The 13600-nt window shown below is 39.1% G+C and overlaps 1 protein-coding gene across 2 annotated transcripts; it reads right to left on the reverse strand.

Annotated features, from left to right (window-relative positions):
- Window positions 1-5741: 5741 nt before the first annotated feature.
- On the reverse strand, window positions 5742-13589 carry LOC111247115 (leucine-rich melanocyte differentiation-associated protein-like). 2 transcript variants are annotated; one of them, XM_022797688.2, is made up of 6 exons: window positions 13449-13589; window positions 11308-11423; window positions 10897-11027; window positions 8745-8920; window positions 8229-8401; window positions 5742-7430 (listed from the first exon to the last, which is right to left on the reverse strand). In XM_022797688.2, exons 2-6 carry the CDS (start codon window positions 11374-11376, stop codon window positions 7185-7187), a joined length of 795 nt encoding a protein of 264 aa, XP_022653423.1. In that variant the 5' UTR covers window positions 11377-11423; window positions 13449-13589; the 3' UTR covers window positions 5742-7184. The 2 variants fall into 2 exon arrangements, with proteins under 2 accessions (XP_022653423.1, XP_022653422.1); XM_022797687.2 differs by lacking the exon at window positions 13449-13589 and adding an exon at window positions 13007-13357.
- Window positions 13590-13600: the final 11 nt, after the last annotated feature.

A 13600-nucleotide genomic window follows, 5' to 3' on the forward strand; every position in this document is an offset into this window, starting at 1 on the left:
CGTTTGCAATATATCATTCCAGAGCTCTACTGTTCGCACACAATAGCCGTACGTCGCTTCTGCGGGTTCCAGGGGTGAACTTCTCTTCAGTTTTTAAAGTACATAAAGACGATGCCACTGACGAAGAACACATATAGAGTTCTTACAGAAGTAACAGAACAATACTTAACCAAGTAAGTGGTTCTTTTAGAACCGTGTTTTTAATATAAATCAACAGTACATACATGAAGATATGAGCGCATATGCTATAAACTGCTCAGCTGCAATAGTAAGAGCTCCTGCACAAGTAGTCCTGTCTGACACAAAGCTCAGTCCTTGAATTCGCTTTTACCTCAGAGAATTCGGATTCAGTTATGAGGAAACATATTTTTAGGGCAACCGCGGGTATCCTGGCGAGCCGTTTCGGATCAGTTCTTACAACTAAACTTCTATCGACAGTGCGGTGTTCTAACTTTAGGCCGTCTGTGGCTGATTAGCATTAACACTAACAACTAGCGTCGGCTCATCTACGCAGCATGCCGTTGTAACGACGGTCGCATCAGTGCGTACTTCCTATTCAATGTTAACGACGTTATTCCATTGGGGCTCAATACAGTACTGCTACCTACGAGTTATTAAGCTTGCCGTTTACCACACGCTGGCTGGTGCTAATGATATATTCCCTAGTGTTATACTTTGCTTATAATAAGCTTTTTGAACATTAATCACATGTCAAATACTTAAGCTACGATCAAATAGAGCTCTGCACAAGTTCTCTTCATTCTACTACTAAATTTGTAAGTAAATTTCGAAATCTGAGTATTTTTAACGTATTAAAACTTTTTTAAGAAGTTTTAATACGTTAATAAGTGTGTTACGCTTTTTTTAAGTTGCTTGTTTTCTAGCTTCCAATAAAGCGTAAGCTACACTATATGTGTAAGCTACTATTTCAATATCAATCGGATTAACCATATGAAAAGCTACCAAATTCAGCCATAGTGGAAGTTTTAGATTCCAAGATCAGGGACAGGTGTTATATGCGGACATACTGTGGATAGGAGTGTTTGTTGACAAAATTAAGCACTCTAATTACCAGGCTAAATTTTAGGGCATATGTCTATAAAGATTTGAAAAGGCGTGTGCCGCTATCGAAAAACGTAGCATCTAAACTAATTACACTGGCTGATAAGCCTTGAGGTTTTTCCTTAACCCTTTCTAACCTGATAATAAATGTAAACCTTTATAGGAGTAATTATTCAGCATATGTACGTATATGTGTGCATAAACACAGACACGTGCCTTTTCTGTATTTTTTGTGTACACGACCATATCTACTGTTAGCTTCTTTTTGGCTTTATTCTGTCATCGCGTTTTTGTTCTACACGCTTGTCTAGTACATTATTTTCCCTTTTCACCTGCATTTCACTTTTCTCCAGCACTTTATTCAATCACTTCGAATCAGCTCTTCATTTAATCCTTCCCTCTATTTCACAATTAGGAATATTTCATAATCCAAGGAGAAAAGGGGTATTTGTAAGTGGAAGTGATGCGCTAGAAGTGGGTAGTTAGAGCCAAACTGAAACTGGCCCAGTTAGTGAAACAGATTACGGTGACTGAAGTAACTATTTCCGCTTAAGCTAAACTGAAGGAGAAGATTTAGTCATTTATAGGTTTACGCTCTCTACCAGAAAAAAGAAATGCAACTCAGATCAAAACCAAACCTTGCGAATGTTTCCTGGGTTGCCTTTGAGGTTTTCATCAAAGACGCAGTCATTGAGACACCGTAGGTCCAAAACATGTGATGAGGGACTAAGCGTTTCGTTGACCACAGGATGGTACAACATAGACCGAGAGCATGTGTTGAATTCAAGTTGTCGGAGATGTTACTTTCAGCCGGCAGGTAAAAATTGTGGTAACTTCGATTCGTGAGAGAGAACAACTTTATCGTATGGTTCATTCTACTGTGGACGGCGGCCTCAAGTCTCCCATAATCATAAGTACTGTTACTGAGTGACGAGTATTACGACACTCAAGTTTAATCAGAAATAGTGAAGGGCGAGAAAACTGGGAAGCACAGAAAGGGTCTGGTGGATTGTCGGATCAATACTGCTTCGAGTCTACGAACCAAACTGACAAGGGCCCAAAACCCTCACAACACTTCCTCTGCGCACCTTACTAGAGACCTTAGCTGTTAAACTCCATACGGTCGATAGCTACTCGATGGGCATGGTTTTTACAAAAATTGAAGGTCGACACAGCTATTCTTCTTCCGTGAGGTGAAGGGCCATACTATTAATAGATTGGCCCAGCCTAAATGGTGCGGTGTGCCATCTGTGAACTGCGGGCGTGAGGTCCTGTTGCAGAACAGGAGAGGAAGTACTATTCTACGGAAAAAACGTTTGCGGATGGAAAAATGTGTATGAGAGCTAATTAAAGAAGGTGTGTCCGGTGAAACGCTGAGCTAACGAGTGAGTCAAAGACGCTCTATGAAATAACCTGGTTCTAAAATAAACCTCAGATATTAGGTTAGAGCATAGGTAGTAAGGACGATTTTTTAACATAGCAGCAAAGTTGGCGCTTTACTCAAATGTTAGCAAAAAATTCATATGTATTTGCTGTCATTCTTTGCGACCCTTTGCCGTATTTCAACTGATTAATTTATCTAAGTTGGACGTATAATTGTGCTTACTGCGCACAATTTTACGTCCAATTTAGAGACCAATCCAAGAGAGACGCTCTTACAGATATAAACAAACAGTAAAAAAGTGAAAAAGGAAGACGAAGATCGGAAGATAAACGCACAGACCGCAAATATCGCGCGTTCCATGAATATATCCATGGAAAGGATGTGACTTTTAAGATTCGAAGCTCGTTAGAATCATCCATTTGCTACCAGCGATTGATAAGTTCCCGTTTTTATATGTTAGAGCTTTGTTTATTAGGCCAAAGCCAATACGAAATACGGTTGCGTAGTGGAGGAAGAACTTAGCATTACGGTATGTATTTCTATCTATTTGTGAGATTAACAGTTCTATTCCCTTAGGTGACTCAGGATAGATATTTGCCGGCTGTTGTCACTCCTGCAGAGGGCGCTTAGCCTGCCGTTATAGCCGTTGGGCCATTTATCAGCGTAAAGCACAGAGGTGTGTTAAATGGTGAGACCGAATCGACGCCTTGAGGTCTAACGATAAGCGAATGCGTTTGATCCGCTGCAAACGCAAACATCGTAGTTCACCTAAAGCTATGACTTTACGACCAAGGGTCACGCCCACAAAGACATCAAACAATCTACCACAAAATACCCATTAGGCAGGGCAGCATTTACTTATACGCGGAGTATGTACGTATATAGATCCGCAAATCGTCATGAATAATGTTTGACTAAGTGCTAGACCCAGCTTCAATGGACACACATCGTAACACCTCTATCTAAATAAATGCCAACATTAGTAGCCTGAAATTCTGCCAGTATCCGCAAAACTATGGGTAGAACATCACATTTCTATAGCAGGTCAAAACGATCTAGTCTTGAATGCATCCTTGCGTAGTCACAGATGGGAACCTTTCTAGCACAGTGTTGCCTTACCTTATTCGTTATCTGCAATATTATAGATCCCGCTCGAAGGAAACTACACCACTTGTATAGATGTAGAAAGCTAGTTAATATTGTAATGCGTTAGGCTCCTGCTAACGACTGGAAATTCTTATTTCTACATTGGAATGGGGATAGGCTGTTTCAAAGATTCGGAAGATGGCAGCCCAACGTTATGATGGTATAGTTTTCATCATGTCCCGAAACCGTATGAGAGACTAATTAGTTTGATGCTTTTGATCGCACTATAAATATTGTTTTCACCATTGAAAAAAATCTTTATTAATAGCTTCATCGACGAAGTACTAGTATGTCGTTTTGTGCTGATTTGATACTGATAGACACGATAGCTATTAATATTATCTAGCAAAATAGACGCATACGCTCTCATGTTGTCGGCATAATCGACGGGAAGTAGACCCAACGCTAATGAAGATATAACCGGTGGGACGACTATTTTAAGCTGTCGTCAATGGCATACACATGGATCCAATGCGAGCTGCCTGCGGCTATGAATGGTCCGTTTGGCTTCGTGGAGTCGAGTAAAAGATTTTTTGTTCTATTGCTTCGGCAAACGTCGTTTTTACCTGCTTAGTCTAGTACTACACTTTTGCATCTAAGCATCTGCAATTCTAAGCATTATATATATAGAGAAAGAGAGAGCGAGAGAGAGATACCATGCTTAAACCCAATATATTGAGAGGCTGAGAACTGATTCCAACGGAGGACTGCTGCGGATAGAATGCTAAATTCTTATGTTGCTAGCATGTTTCTCTAATCCAGTAGCTTAGTGGAACTGATTGAGACCACACTGGGCGCTTCATTGTGAATAAGCCTCGCCTCAATTCAGCGAATGAAGTCAATTGTGTAATCCGTTTGCTTTAGAGTTATTTACTAATTTCTCAGGATTATAATAAACCTGGTTTCGAAAAAAGCAGCCTGTCGTGCCTATTGCATAGTCATTTGATGGGGTTCTGGCAGTAAGCTTCCTTTGGTGGCTAGACTATAAGAAAAGAATAAATTTTACATATTCTATCCCAGCTGCATAAATAATTGCAAACAGGTTGCTATCATAGCTAAGAACAGACGATCTGACTCAACAAACTGGGCCCCATATACCCAAGTGTCTATATTTATTCAGTGTTTTATAGGCAACTAGTGCAAATGGACGGCGTTTCGATTTGTTAATATTTACCTTCGCTTTCATCGGATGCAACAATTTGTTTAATTTCAAGTATACATTAATATTGCTAAATTCGTACTAGGCCAGCGCCTTTTTTCCCCACCCCAGGTTTGACAAAACGAATTTATTGGTTATCGGCTTATTCTGTAACACGAAAAATTATACTGTGTGGTGTAGCTGTGCCATCCATGAAACTATCCGAATATCACTAATGGAACTGAGCCTCATGGCTGAGATGACAAACAGGTATCCTCTTTACGATCGGTCCTTAGCAAAGATCTTTTGTAAAATAAGACGTTTGTCGAACCTGGGGAGTTGTCTGGTGTCGATGTGCATTTCGTTGTCATTAGGTAACAAGTTTGCTTCTTCTTCTTCTTCTCTTGTTGCCGACGATTGATTCGAAATGGGTTGTGCCTGCTATAAAAGCTATTTCCATACATTTGTTTCTCACATGTCCTGTTGCGGGTTACCAACTGTCCTCTCATTGGCCACAATAGGCTTGGCAATGATTACAGGCATAACTTTCGCCAACTAAATCGTTACGCATGGAAACGAACCGGAGGCTTTGTCTTCCCGAAAAAAATAGCATACAGCTTCGTTTAGTGCCATATGAAGAGTATTATATGTCCTAAAGCGTTAAGATGGTGGGTAAAGAGAAACTAGCTATAGGTCAAAAATCTAAATTATCTATTATATCAGTCATTGTCAATTTCGTTTTGCTGAATTTTCTCTAGTGATACTTTCGGTGTAATTTAATATTGTCACAGAATTTGCAATGAAATATTTGGGCTTTTGATTTTTTCCGCTACCTGCTGATCGTCTGTAACCCTTCCTAATCAATTCTATAGGTCTCAGTTAATTAGTACCCATACCTTGAGTTTCGAAAAAATTGCAAAATAGATCGTGAATGAGCTATCATCAAATATCAGAAAAAGCTAGCTCTTTCCTCCATAAGGTGAACATGAACCTTAAAAAAAAGCAAAGTCATTACTGCGAAAAAAAAATATCTATTTTCAGTCATCCTTTTATAATGAACAGCCAAAGATTACTGATGTCTATTTAATGCGATCCGAAATAACAATCACCATCGTAGCCTCATTGTTTTGCACACAAAAAAAATAATTTATTCCGACCAGATAATTTCTCCTCAACAATAGTTACGTATGCCGCCATCTCAGAAAATTTAAATTCTAGATCCATAACGGCTATTCTATTGCCATTTCTACCATTGCCATTCTACTGCCAGGACCTTTTTGGTTAATCCGAGCAGGTTCGATTCTCCCATTTGTTCCTGCAAATTTCTGTTCTCTTTTCATTGACCCGGTTTAAGGAGTTGTCATAGGAAAGCCGTATTAATTTTGCTACCTAAATTGGGTATGAAAAAGTAGATGAGACTTACAAGTGGTATATTATTAAATCATATTAGATACATTCTAAATAATTAACATGATTTATATTGGTGATGCTTCCATGCATATCAACCACGAAAGCGCTTTCCGGTTCGGTTCTAGATTTTAGCAATTTTTGCAAAATCGTACGAATAATTAAAAAAAAAAATGTAAAAAAACAGGAATACGCATCGTACGTTCATAAATCTAGAGAGCTGCTTTTTCATGGCTTTCGTCGAGTACAAATGCCTTTCCGCGCCCTAATTCGAAAACAGAATATGACCAAAGCAACCTGTGTGTCCTACTTAGGATATGGAACACTGTTGTTGCTTCGGTAGTTGCTTATTCTTCGGAAAGAGGCCTACCTGCAAAGTCCATTTCTTGTGTAGGCGAATTATAATTTAGTCAGCAACTGTATTCCGACCAGCTCACGAGGGATGCTATAGTTTTTTTACTTTTTTTTTTTAAAAAGATTAAAGAATGATTATACGATTTTCATTCAATGTCTGTTCTAAATAGAGCTTGGAATTTGTATGTAAACAGTGGTATACATTTTATAAAGGAAGGACAATGTGGGCATTTTCGATCTTCGATTTCACGAGCCCTTTTTGCCAATAATTTTAGTGCAATACGGTTATCTGTACAAGTACATATACGACCCTATTTCACTTTAGTGGTCAATTTGATAACAATGAACTTTTAAGATTAAATCATTCCGTCCGGTATAAATGTGAAGAAGAGTCTGCCACACTAATTATAATAGCCAATTTACTTCGTAAGGACTCAGCGTTTATATAAAAATCGTTAAAGTACGGACGGCGTGCATAAGAGTAGAAGTAATGTACCGAAGTGCATTGTGGCACACATACAAACTCTCTAAAATCGACCAGTCTATCAGACCCACATAGACATAACAGAGATTCATCAGAGAGTTCCACGAATGGTAACTGATAGGTATGTCAAGACTTTTCGGCATACCGAGCAAAAGCAATTTCATAATGGTGACACTTTGATTAGGGCCGTCGCCAAAATATTTGATTGCTTAGAGTTGCTTGTCTCGAATGAATCGGTTGCCTTCTGAATGATTTCCAACGTACTGGTACCTGCGAGTTCCAAATGCTGATCTACGTTGTGAGGACTGTTGTCCTTGATCTCGACCGGTATCATTAGTATTCCTTTCATCGGAGGAACCATCGGTGTCGTCGTTCTGATGAGGTAGGGAGTGTAGACCCCGAGGAATTTGATCTTCAGCTGGCGGACGGTACCGTCCAAGATGGGGCCGTGCTACCTAAAACCGGAGCAAAACATCACATACATATATGATGGATATCGTTAAATTTTTAGATTTTTAGAAATTTAAAGTTGCTAGTCTCAGTAAAAAAGCGCAAATCTCGTTACACTTCCCATATATCATATCGACAAACACGAACGCAGACAGAAGTTCAGTGTAAAAGTTAAAAAGCTGGTGATAGGTTGCTGAAGCAGAACGATATGGAAATAGCTATTTGTAGAACGTGCGTTGTCATTCTATACGACTAATGGTGTCGCAACGCTAACTAGGTACACCCGTACACAGGCTGATCAAAGATGATGACAATGCTCTGCTCATTTTTAATTTCTTGATATGGCTCGTACACATATGTGGTCATTTCGTCGAGTACACCCTAATATGTGCCGATCGCAGTTGAAAACCCCAGCCACCACAGCATGTACCGCTACACGTACGGACTAATTTTGATCCACATGTGACCTAAAGGAGGCATGTTAAATATTACTGCAATCGTAATTATAGAAGACTGCCTGCCGAGTATGTATCAACGAGTGAATGCCTACGTCGGGACTTCGCCTGCAATTCATGCGTACTTTCTATGACGCTCCCTCTTTTATGATTCCCGTGATGCTATGGTTGGTGTTTCGTTTAGCTATGATGCTTCTCATACGATCGGGTCGAATCGACCGGGTGACGATGATCTTTTACGGGCGTACTTCATTTATAGCACTCTCCAGTATTACTCGAATCTTTAACTGATGTTAATTTCAAATACACATTGGCTATGTTTTACGGTAAAGGCTGTTGTCTACGTACTATTTGATATCTTCCAATTTGTCTCGCCTTTTTTCTTTCCTGTATAGTAACCTCGGTACAATCAAGAAACTCGAGAAATGATAATTGAGAGATAACGTAGAGACGATAACGCGCGTAGTCGTCACCGTCGACCTCGCGAGGATGCGTCAGTTGATCCGGACAGCACGGGTTGCCTGCGGAAGATGGTGATTCGCTATATTTTATCTAGGAAATTTGGCTGTGAATGTAGCACATTGGAGTGAAGCGGATTTTCTATTCGATCTTGTCTATTTTATGCATATGCGCCACTTCTTCCTACATATAATAGCTGTGGTCAGAGTCCATAGAATACATAGAACAATATACGATCACTAAAACCAACATTCCTAATAAATCCTTATAGGTGTATATATACACATGCGCCTGTTATTGACTGACGAAGCTAAGCGTTTCATTCTAGGTGTTATATTGTTATATGTTTGATTTGCGTATGTTCCTTTGATAGTCTGTTAGATGACTGATAATCTATGAACGCACCTAGTACGCTGAGATGTCTGATTCTCGGGAACGCCTGCCGAATAGCTTCAATAAGTGATTTGAGGTCGTCGAAGAGGTTTTTGTTAATAGAAAGTGTCTCCAGAAACGGGCCTGAACAAGCTTCTATCACGAATGGGTCACGAAGGCTATTATTGTCCAGAATTAAGTGACGGAGTCTGTAATGAAAATGAACACTGCGGTGTTATATCACTGATCAGCTGTTAGCAGGAATTTAGCTCACTGAAATCTGTAATTTTCATTCCATGATCAACTTTATTATTAATAGTGTTTGCGACGTTCACTCATTAAATCTAATCAACGATTGCTGAGAAAGCCTTGAACTGTTAAAGAGGCGTTTTAAACTGCGTTAAGTGATGTTTGAAACCATCGGCCGTTTGCTAACACGAGCATTCATTTGCTCGTTGATTATGTATGTTGTACACGTTCGACTATTTGGTCGATGAATTAGTTTAGCTTTCAAGTAAAGTAAAGTAAAGTCCCAAGTTTCTAGTGTATTCAAAGACCCAAATAGTATTTAATACAATACGCTAAGGCTTCACCACGTGCCAGGGTGGTACCGCGTACACGAATGCTCTTCCGGTTGTAGTGTGAGCGCTTCGCTCTCTGTCTTATATAATGGTATACATTATATTGAATTTGGTAAGCCAATGTTTATTTTTTCTTTTCCTGTTATCCAGTCAATGGCAGTTTTGTCTCATCTGCCGTGAGTTGGGATTCCTGTACGTGACGCCTTTTCCGTTCCTGCCACGGCAATACGGTGTTTAAAAGCTATTTAGCTTTGACACTCTTTCAAATGCACGTATCTGTTATGTTTACGCCTTAAGCATTTGTGTCATACTTTGTGTTGCATGCTGAGATTTTATTTTACTGAATACTTTCGCACTACACTTTCTATAACAAAAACTTTCTTGGCCTATAAGATTCCAGCTTTTGGGTCAACAGTTCTGGAGAGCTATCATCGCATTTCACAAAACAGGCGATTCCGACATCAACATAGACAACCGCCTTTTTTAAATAATGTGTTAATCGATATACCTGTTTATCTATTTAAAAGGGGCACAAGTAGGGAAGTACCAATTCTGATACTACAGTGTACATAAGTACACATGGACTAACGTTTCGAATTCTTGTGCGTGTAGTGGTTTCGCTGTAAACACTCACGAAATAACACGATCTGAGACATGCGGCGCAGCACTCTTTCTGTTTATATTCTTTCGAATTTCTAATATGGTGTGCGTTACTAAACTCCTTCATGGGAGTTAACCGTTGGCCGCTGCTAAATAATTCTTGGAAACGAGGCTGGCTGATCATGGCGCCCTCCTAGTCTTTCTGCTGAGTCCGAAATAGAATGACATCTATCGCTTCCTTTTAAAATCCACCTACTATCGGGCCCTACCTCTTTCATTGGGTTTTCTCCTTTCGAACGTGGATATATCTGCTCACAATTTCTTTACGGGTGGGTGTATTCTCCTGCCGAACCTGTGTGGGAGTGCTCAAGCGCCCACTGGAGCGTTACGATCCCCGTCCTCCTTGCATGTCAGCCTGTCCTTTATCGCGGAGAACGCGATAGCATATATACAGATCAACTTATCCTACGGTAAAATGTTGCGCCACACGTGCTGTGCCAGCTACTTGACAAGGTAAGCCCTCATATTGAAGCTATCCCGTAAATTTGTTGCCATGCTGCACGGAGTTTAATCTCTTTATTGTCTGTAACGCGCACTTATCATGGGACGCCACGACGACGACATTACTCATCAGAGCGCCAGGTTCCACTTAGTGTGGTCGCTTAGTTTAAATCTCTCAGGGACACCAAGTAGAAAAAGATCGGCTGTGGTCCCCTTTTTTAACACAGCATACGTATGTTAATGCATTTTATATTTCAAGACATTTGTAATCGGCTTAGATGACTGTGGGGTGAATAGTAAAACTCTGCCTGACTTCCGGGATATAATCTTGACCATTCTGTGAGACGCCAAAGATCCAACTCTTTCGAGATAAGATTGTGTTTTTTAGTGATTTATTTATTTTTCAAAGACATATATGACGATCAATACTATTTCGAAGCCTGCTTAATCTTAGAACATCCCTTTGGTATTTTTTATCGCCAAATGTAGGATGATCGTTATACCTGACAAGAGCATCGAGGCCCACTAACGTCGTGATAGAGTTCCACGAAAGATCAAGCGTTTCCGCTGACAGCGCAAACTTATGCAGAACCCAGTCTGGTAGGCGTTGCACTTCACGGTCAACCAACCTCACCTACAGCAGATTTTCCATCATATTTAAATGTATAGATCTCTTACATTAGTCATAAATAAACGGCATTTTGAACTGTTTATTGTAAGCGTAGCTGTTTGAGGATTATTCTAAAAAAACACATTCCGTCTTCAATAACATACCCCTGTGTAACAGTGAATTTGGATTTCGCATGTACAATGAAAAATTCAAAGCACTATCTGTGCTTTAATTAATTTTATTTAATTTACCTGATTTTTTCTCAATGAATAAGGTTTGAATATTTACAGAAGCGTTTTGCTACCTCGGTTCCTTCAGAGGCGCCAGCATTACTTGCAGCAGAAGCTCCTAAAGTGGCATACTCGATGTCCATTGTGTCCGCGGTGATTTTTCGGATTTGAACTCGCTACCTTTAGATGTCTGCAAGTCAACAGAAAAATGTTCTCGTTCTTTAATTAATTGTGGTTATTTTTTCAATTTAGTTAGAATAAATGTTCGAAACAGCCTCTAAAGAAGAACAGGACACGCCGCAGAAGAGGAGCGGATCTTGGAAATCCACATTAGACAATCAAATATTTTATAATAATTTAATTCAAAAGAAAAATTTAGACGGGCCTTTATTGGCAGGTTATTACTTAACTAAGTACGTATGTATGTCTAATATCTCAAATCTAGATCAAACGTTGTTTTTCAAGATGTTTATATTTCATCACTTCCATATGAAGAATGATAACTACCTAAGATAACATAGAGATTTTTTTTACCGATGTCCTTCAAGTTCTCATATAGCTTATGTTTGATTAAACATTAACCACTCATAGTTATCAGAAGTCGCCTCTACTCCCACTACTAGTTTGCAAAAGCTCTTTCTTTTTCTAAACGAATCAACTTTTGCTTAAGCTGAACTGAACTTACCGAAGACTAAGAATAAGCTGCGATATCAAATAAATTTTATATTTGGCCGTCTTTAAAGACCGGTATAAAGGAATTGAAAATCTATTGATTGAAAGCAAAAAATTACATACTGATTGCAAGCGTATTTTCTTGCATCAGAAGCAATGTTCTGCAACTGGTATCATAATGTCTTCTACGTCATCTATCATTAATTAGCAGGGACATTTTTTTAGCTCAATAACATAAACATGACCAATCTTTCCTATACTCAAGTAATGTGTTATACAAACATTTTCATATTTAAATAATAAGCAATTTAACCTGCCGCAGAGATGCTATCAAATCGAACATTTAAACAACAACAATAACTTAAATTCTAAATTAAAAAATGTTTAAATTTTTTGAATTTTTATGAACTATAAAACTAAGAAAAAAATTAAATTTTAATCAAATTTTAAAAAAAAAAGTTTTGTTGCTGTTTTCGATAACCTTGAGATATTTTTTGCTAAATAGGCTTTCAGAAATTCACGAAGTAGGTCGTGCGATGGTCTTTTCTAAATTAATCAAGATGCAACATTAGATTATGTTGGATTTTGGTTGATTTTTTTTTGGGAGGTTTTTCAGGAGAACTAACGATAAACATCGATAAAGCTCGTTTTAGTTCATAACTCTTTACTTGATATTTTTAATTTAGCCATAATAAGCCTATATCTTGCAAAATGCTTTCTATCTAACTGCGATTTACCTTATTCTCAATTGTAGAGTTGCGTTTAATCGTCTATATTTAAATACAATGGGTCTACACCCAACTCCAATGAAGTTAATATTTTGAAGCATAATTTCAAGATTATACTGCATGTTGGGCGTGATTAAATCAATAAACACTAAATTCTAACTATCTAAGATCATGCGGCGGTAAACTAAACTGATGTCCTTTTAATGGAGCAGATAGGCATGCTTTCACTGAGGAATGACAAAATAGCCTAACAAACAAAAGCAATACTATCTCTATCTGGCCGATAGTTAACAAGCGTCACAACAGATATAACTGGCAGATTCAAGGCCTCTGTTCTTTTATTTTGACTTCGTTTTGGAAAGAATTTTCTTACCATCAGTTGTTTGATATATCTGTAGTGGTTCACAACTAATTTTAGGCACTAACGACAAAAACAGCGCCCGCGTGTGGCGAACACCCCTTAGGTATCCTACGTTATCAGTATCAATGTTTTGACCCAGTCTATGTGACGCGTTTGCTGGGCCTGCATGTGTGTCTCAGTTGAGATTTGCACTTAACAAACACCACTCGGATTATGCTTCCAGCTGATAGTTGTCGTTTAGATCCTTTCACGTTGTAACCATGTGCTTTTTCACACAGTGCCCGTAAGTAGGCACTTGTTCCGTTGCGCAGTAACTTTCACTATCTTTGGGTCCATCATCACGAGCGTGCATCAGTTTGTAGCCCGCTCATTTCTATACACATCACATAATATATATGTATTGCCAATAGCAAATGGAGAGGTATGTGAGACGTGACGGCAGTACTCTACTTACCACAGCTGAAGCTCGACTAATAAGGCCACACGTAGTAACTACCCCGCCGGTGTCGGGGAGATTTCTTGCCGTATCGCGATCTCGTCATGCAGACGCTGGCTCGTGGAAATCCAGCCAATTGACGATCACACAACCGTCGCCAGCTCTCGGTA

Source organism: Varroa destructor, unplaced genomic scaffold, assembly GCF_002443255.2.
Source record: "Varroa destructor unplaced genomic scaffold, Vdes_3.0 BEIS01000003.1, whole genome shotgun sequence".
In the NCBI taxonomy this organism is placed as follows: domain Eukaryota; kingdom Metazoa; phylum Arthropoda; class Arachnida; order Mesostigmata; family Varroidae; genus Varroa; species Varroa destructor.